General features: G+C 41.4%; 1 protein-coding gene across 10 annotated transcripts in view; it reads left to right on the forward strand.

Moving 5' to 3' along the window:
- dctn1b (dynactin 1b) overlaps window positions 1-5,943 on the forward strand; it is a 43,605-nt gene that overhangs the window by 17,525 nt on the left and 20,137 nt on the right. For 7 of the 10 annotated variants that reach the window (XM_015039928.1, XM_015039930.1, XM_015039922.1 and 4 more), the window contains one exon: window positions 5,081-5,098. The exons of the other annotated variants lie outside the window; for them this stretch is intronic. In XM_015039928.1, coding sequence (XP_014895414.1) covers window positions 5,081-5,098 — 18 coding nt within the window. The remainder of the gene's footprint in view (window positions 1-5,080; window positions 5,099-5,943) is intronic. 10 annotated transcript variants of the gene reach the window in all.

The following is a 5,943-nucleotide window of genomic DNA, read 5'->3' on the forward strand; positions in this document are numbered from 1 at the left end:
TAATATTTTCAGACCTTGTAGTATAGGTTTGATTTTAAATTTGTACAGTTTTCATATACTATTTTTGCGTATTTTCATTCATAGTGAATAGAAAACGTTTTGCAAAGCTCAGTTTTTTGTATGATCTGTAAACTGGAAGACATTACTAGACTAGAAAATCTATTTTCTTAAAAAAAAAAAAAAAAAAAAAAACTTAAGATAATAATAATTAATAAAATTATTATTATCAAGTTAAGTTCAATGTACCGTATTCATATCCTTTAATCTTCCTCACATTTTGTCACATTACAACCATAAGCAAATTTCTTGGCTCAAATTTCTGATTAAATTTAGGTCTGAAGTTTGGCTGGACTTTGACTAGGCCATTCTCGTGAACCTTTTTCAGGTTTCTTTATCTTTGTGTTGTGCGTTCTAAAAGAAAAGCACCCCCACAGCATGATGCTGCCATCACCATGTTTCACAGCGGGGATATTGTGTTCGGAATTTCATTTCATAGAGGGCTGAAAAAAATTTCTTTGGAGAGAAATCAGTTTGATTTGATTGGATGTTTATGATGTGGAATGTTTATGAATTTAATCATGACATGTACAAAATGTCATTTAAAAAAATAAGGCCAAAGCTTTTTTCTATTAATTGTTAAAGGAGTGTAAAATCAACTTTTTTGAGCTTTACATCATGTCATGATGTTAATCCCTCAAAACACACCTAGAGTGTTGCTTTGATTCTTTCATGTATGTTTGAGAAAACCTTAAATCTCCATGGCAACCATTCAGCTGTGCAAAACGCCTGGTTGAACCTAGCTCCACCTTTGAGGACGAAGCTCCTCCTCAGGGCTCCAGTTTACAAGCATCTGCTTCACAGAGCAGCATTTTCCCTCGAATCCCCCACCCTGCTAATTGGTCCTGGCTAGTCTGAAGGAGCAAACACTTGGTGGAGCTGTGTATCTTCTGAGCTCATGACACCAGTGTAATGCTGGTAAAAACGTACTTAAAGGATTAATAGACGGGCCATGTTGTGATGACTTCCTGAAGGCGGAGTTTCAGGAAGTTAAATTAATTCAAGGTGTTAAATTATGAAGTATAATTTATGTCATTTTTTATATATGCAATATTTTTACAACAACTAAAGTTAACATATTTACTTAATAAAGCTATAAAGCGTTATTAAATGCCTAGAAGACACATAACTCTCCCCCTTTAAAAACACATCTGACTACATAGTGGGATTTTTATTATTTCATTATTTTGTTTCATTTGTGCAGTCCACAGATTTTTTTTAAAATGAGGATTTCCGTAGCATCGGGAGCTGGAGGTAGTTTCAGAATCCTCTCCGAGTTCTTCAGTGTATCAGTGGTATTATTTGTTTCTTTGTAGAAAAAGAAACGGACTTAAAATCAATGGTAACAAATTTCCTGAACCAGAAACAATTCAGTTCTGCATCGTTGCTCAGTCTTTTAGAAAGTGAATAGTTCAGTGGATGTTGGTGCTGCAAGAGGCTAATTAGAGACATTTGCTGCATATGTGAACAAATTGTCCTGTAGGAGGCGGAAAGTGGAAAGTCACCGATCAGCTTTTTTTTGTCCTCCATCAGGATATGTATATCTTCAATAAAATGACAGATCCAGGAATAACGGACTGGAAATATTTACTTTAACATACTTTACAGTTTTAAAAATCTGATTACATCCTTTATTTGTATTTTTTTCTGGACTCACTGTGAGATCCACTGTGGCTCGTTAACCGTCGTCCTCTGACTCCTACGCGCAGACGCGCCTCCGTCATAGCGAACGGAAAATGTCAGAGTGTGACCGAGGTGAAATGAGACGCCCTCCTGCCTGCAGAGACCTGCGGAGCATAGATTTTCTGCCGGCCTGCTGAATTCGATCATTTCCAGCATCCAGCAGGCTGAATTTTACCATCGCCCAACGACGAACCTCCACTGTTCAATCTGAGGAAAGCTGACATTTCAGAAACATACAAGGCAGTCCTGGACGTATGCATCCTTTTTACAGATGAGGGAAGGAGACGCGTATCTTGTGGACATACACACCCCATACCAGCTGAGGGTGTTTGGTAAAGTGTTGCTAATGCTTCTATGGTGGTAATTTTATCCTCAACTCGCTTTTGCACCAAGTGACCTTAGGGTAATATGGCATTTCTTTCCTGGGGATGCAGGAACCTGATACATCTGCAGCTGAGCTCATCGCTCCTTTCTGCCCTCCAGCCTCTCACTCCATCACTCTGAGAGCATCTCTTGAATCACAGAGTGGAGAGAAAGCAAATGGCTTACAGAGAAAGATGTTAAATATTTAAACCGAACAGATTTCCCTCGACTGCTCTGTTATGATACACATAAACAGAGTTGGGTTGGTTTTTTTTTCTGACAGTGCTTTAGGTTCAAAGCTTGCAGCTAATCAGGGTATCGGCCCCAAATTAATCCTCTTACTGCTCTCCAACTTCCTGCTGAGATGTTGGCAGAGAGGAGGAGATTAGTGGAGCTGAGGGAGATATCATGGTAGGTACTCAACTCGCTTTTGGCTGTTAAGGACTCAAATGACCATTTAGATTGTTTTGCCACAATCGTTGCATGTTCTGGGGTGAAAGTAGGGGTAATAGGTACAGGTGACCTGCCCTTTTCACCTTAACCACATAACTCAATATACCTTATTGGGAGTTTATGGAATAGAGCAACACAAATCAAATATGTTACACACACTGTCAGAAACTCTTATGCTGCTTAACCTTAACAGAGATAAAAAAAAAAAAAAGCTGGTCATATACAATGTACAGTTGCATGGTGCTAAATAAAGGGCAATGCTGGAAGAAAACCTGAGACTGAGAAAGACTTGAGACTGTCGCACTGGTTCCGCTTCCAGTTGGACAAAAAATCAAAACCTACTGACAAAGCTACAATGGAACGGCTTAGATCAAACTAGGGATGCACAATGTCAGAAAAATATACACATTCAATAATATGCAATACTACCACAAAAATGTACATCAGTTGTGGCCTTTAGGACAGTTTTGCCTCATTTCAACTGAGCGGTACAGTATTTAGTCTATGCGCTGTAGTCCCTTCTCCATGGGGGGAGCATTAACCAGATTTTCCCCAGACAACCTCAGCCAGATTAGCCTCCATTTGCTGGTTCTTCATGACTCCAACCCAGTTTTCAGAAACAGAGGTGGTACAAACCAGACATGAGTGTAAGTGATTTGAGACCAGACTGGATTCATTAATTGGCCCATGGAATACGCAACAAGACTGTAGCATCTGGGGAGCTGTAAATTGATAATTCTATAATCTAACCTTGAGGTCAAAACCTTTTAGCAATTGCAGATGGGGCAACCTGCAACAAACATTAACACAGAGATATTGTGGAGAAACTGGCTCCTCACGGGTACACGTACAAAATGACACCATCAGAGTATCAACCGCAGCTCCTGTGTGCTCACGGCCCGTTTACGTTCCTACCCATACTCACACCCACAAAGGGAGGAACTTACCACCCAACGGAGATGCACCCAACTTGACAAAGTAACGTACCTAACCAGATTGGCCCATCCTGTACCACTCAATGGAAACAAGGCTTTACGGTCCATCCAACTGGTCAAACGTGTTATGCAGATCATCACTGTACAACACTTGACATACAGTATCCTTCCAAATCTTGTCCTTTGTAGTTGCAGTTCGGCACACTCTGATGCTGTGATGAAAACTGCAATTGAACATGTTGTCCAAGTCTAGATCAAAGCATATTCATGTGGGGGATTGGCCCAAAGTCCAGACTTGAATCTGATCCTGAATACAGCTACACACCACCCTGTCCATTACTCCAATTATAATAAAGCTCGTAATGTTTTAGGTAAATGATTTTTAAAAATCAACAATGACGACATTGTGTGGAAACCAACAGGCTTCTAACTGCCTGTAACAAGCTAAATGTCACCAAACCGTCTGAAGGTAAAAGTAAGGAAGGTTTTTATTTATTTTGTTTTACTTTTAAAGGTTAGAGAAAAGTCCTGTCTGGTTTTAGAGGCAGACAGAAGTGAAAAGATGGTGCTCACGTTCGAGGCTTCTCATTGCAACACCCAGTTAGTGCGGAAAGCAAACACCTTTAGGTGGACAGACCTTTTTTCCTTTTTCATTTTACCACCTGTCAAGACACTCTGTTACCAGCAACAGGTTGATTTTTTTGCCCTTTTTAAAAATATGATGTTCAAATATATAATCTAAGGAAGATTCAGAAATGTCTTGTGAATAATAATCAGGAGTGACTACATGCAGCCCATCAGGTGTAACCCCCCCTCCCCAACAATCCCCTGTGGTTTTTGTGAACCTTATTTTAATAATCCCATTGGAGGGCCTACCAGTGTTGCTAGGAGACGAGAGGTTTGCATCAGCATTGCTGCTCATTTTTTACCACCCCTTACCCCCCCACCTCCACACTTCCATTCACGGTGCCGCCCTCCTCTGTCTCTCAGCCTCTGTCTGTCCTCAGTTTCTGCCTCACCCATCCCTCCCTTCCTCCCTCCCTGTCTGTCTGTCTCTGGTCGGGGTGGTGATGAGTGGGTGAGCAGCGAGGAGGCAGGGAGGGCACACAGTGATGTAATGCAGGCGCGCGGCATCGGTCCGGGCTGACAAATCACAATCCGGGAGGGGTGAGGAAGGGGGAGGGAGAGGAGACGGGGCAGGTTAAGGGAGGCAGAAGCATCTCTTGTGTAGCCGGGGCGACAGTGGCGGTGAGAGCACGGAGGAGGCATCAACCGAGGGCTCCGGCTAACGGATTATGAGAGAAACCGAGAAAGAGGACATAAAGGAGGACGACAGCGGGGAGGAAGGGACGAACTGAGGCGGGGAGTGGGGGGGAGCCTGGGAATAAAATCGTCACGGCCGTTTGCTCCACTGCAGCTTCCCAGCCTGAGCCGCTGCCTGTCCTGATTGTTCGGCTTCCAGCCTGTCTGTCCTGAACTCTTTTTCTCCATAGATCTTTACCTGTTTTATCTCCTTCCTCTGTGCGTGTTTCTTGGTGACTGTCTCGTGTGTGTGTGTGTTTTCTCCTCCTACAAATATGATGAGACAGACTCCTGCAACCCGGAAGGTACAGAACTTCCTATAATCCTCTTTTTTATTTTTTTTTGTAGGGATGTTGCCGTTGCTGTTGTTGTTGCCGTCATGCTATTATTTTATGGAGATCATGCTTTGAAGTTTTTTCCCTTTTTTTTCAGTGACATTGGAGAGTCTTCCTGCTGTGTTCTTATTGTTTAGTACATGGTAGAGTTTTTTTGTGTTCAAGCATGTGTCTACGTCTTTAAAATTATTGTGTTACATTTAGCCTGCAATGAAAACTTTTTATTTTATTTTTTTTTCCATCTTATTCAGCAGCTCCGCTTTGCACACGACGTGTTTTTAAATAATATTTCTGTGCTTGTCCTGATAATGTAGTGGTGGCTTTGGATTGGTAGCTCTCACTGGGTATTGGCTGCAGCTGTTTATATTACTCAGGCTCAGTTCATCTGAACGACCCCGGTCTAATCCAATAAGGAGCGATAAAGAGCCAAAGCGATAATGATGCCGAAAGCTATAAACAGAGTTGGGGGTGGGTTTGTAGAAGGCAAAAAAAAAAAAAAAAAAGATGGAAAGTAAAAAGTAGAAGATAAAAGCGGAGGAACTTCATAATGTCTGTGCATGTGCTTTTGTTATATTTAAAGAGGAGAAATGTGCATGGCTGGATGAATGACCCTGGCACCTAACTACCGGTGCCAGGGTCATTCATCCAGCGGCCCATCGTATGTTTGAGTTAAAAAAATGTTTAAAGTTGACAGGAAATTTGAAAATATCACTTGATAATGAAGTGTTATTGAAATATTGGAAGACTAATACCTGAACACACACTATAAAGCCTTAAAACATAAAATAGTTTTAAAAAGACTTAAATAAATAAGT

Source organism: Poecilia latipinna, unplaced genomic scaffold (assembly GCF_001443285.1).
Source record: "Poecilia latipinna isolate Pla-1442-1.1 unplaced genomic scaffold, P_latipinna-1.0 Scaffold489, whole genome shotgun sequence".
Lineage (NCBI taxonomy): Eukaryota > Metazoa > Chordata > Actinopteri > Cyprinodontiformes > Poeciliidae > Poecilia > Poecilia latipinna.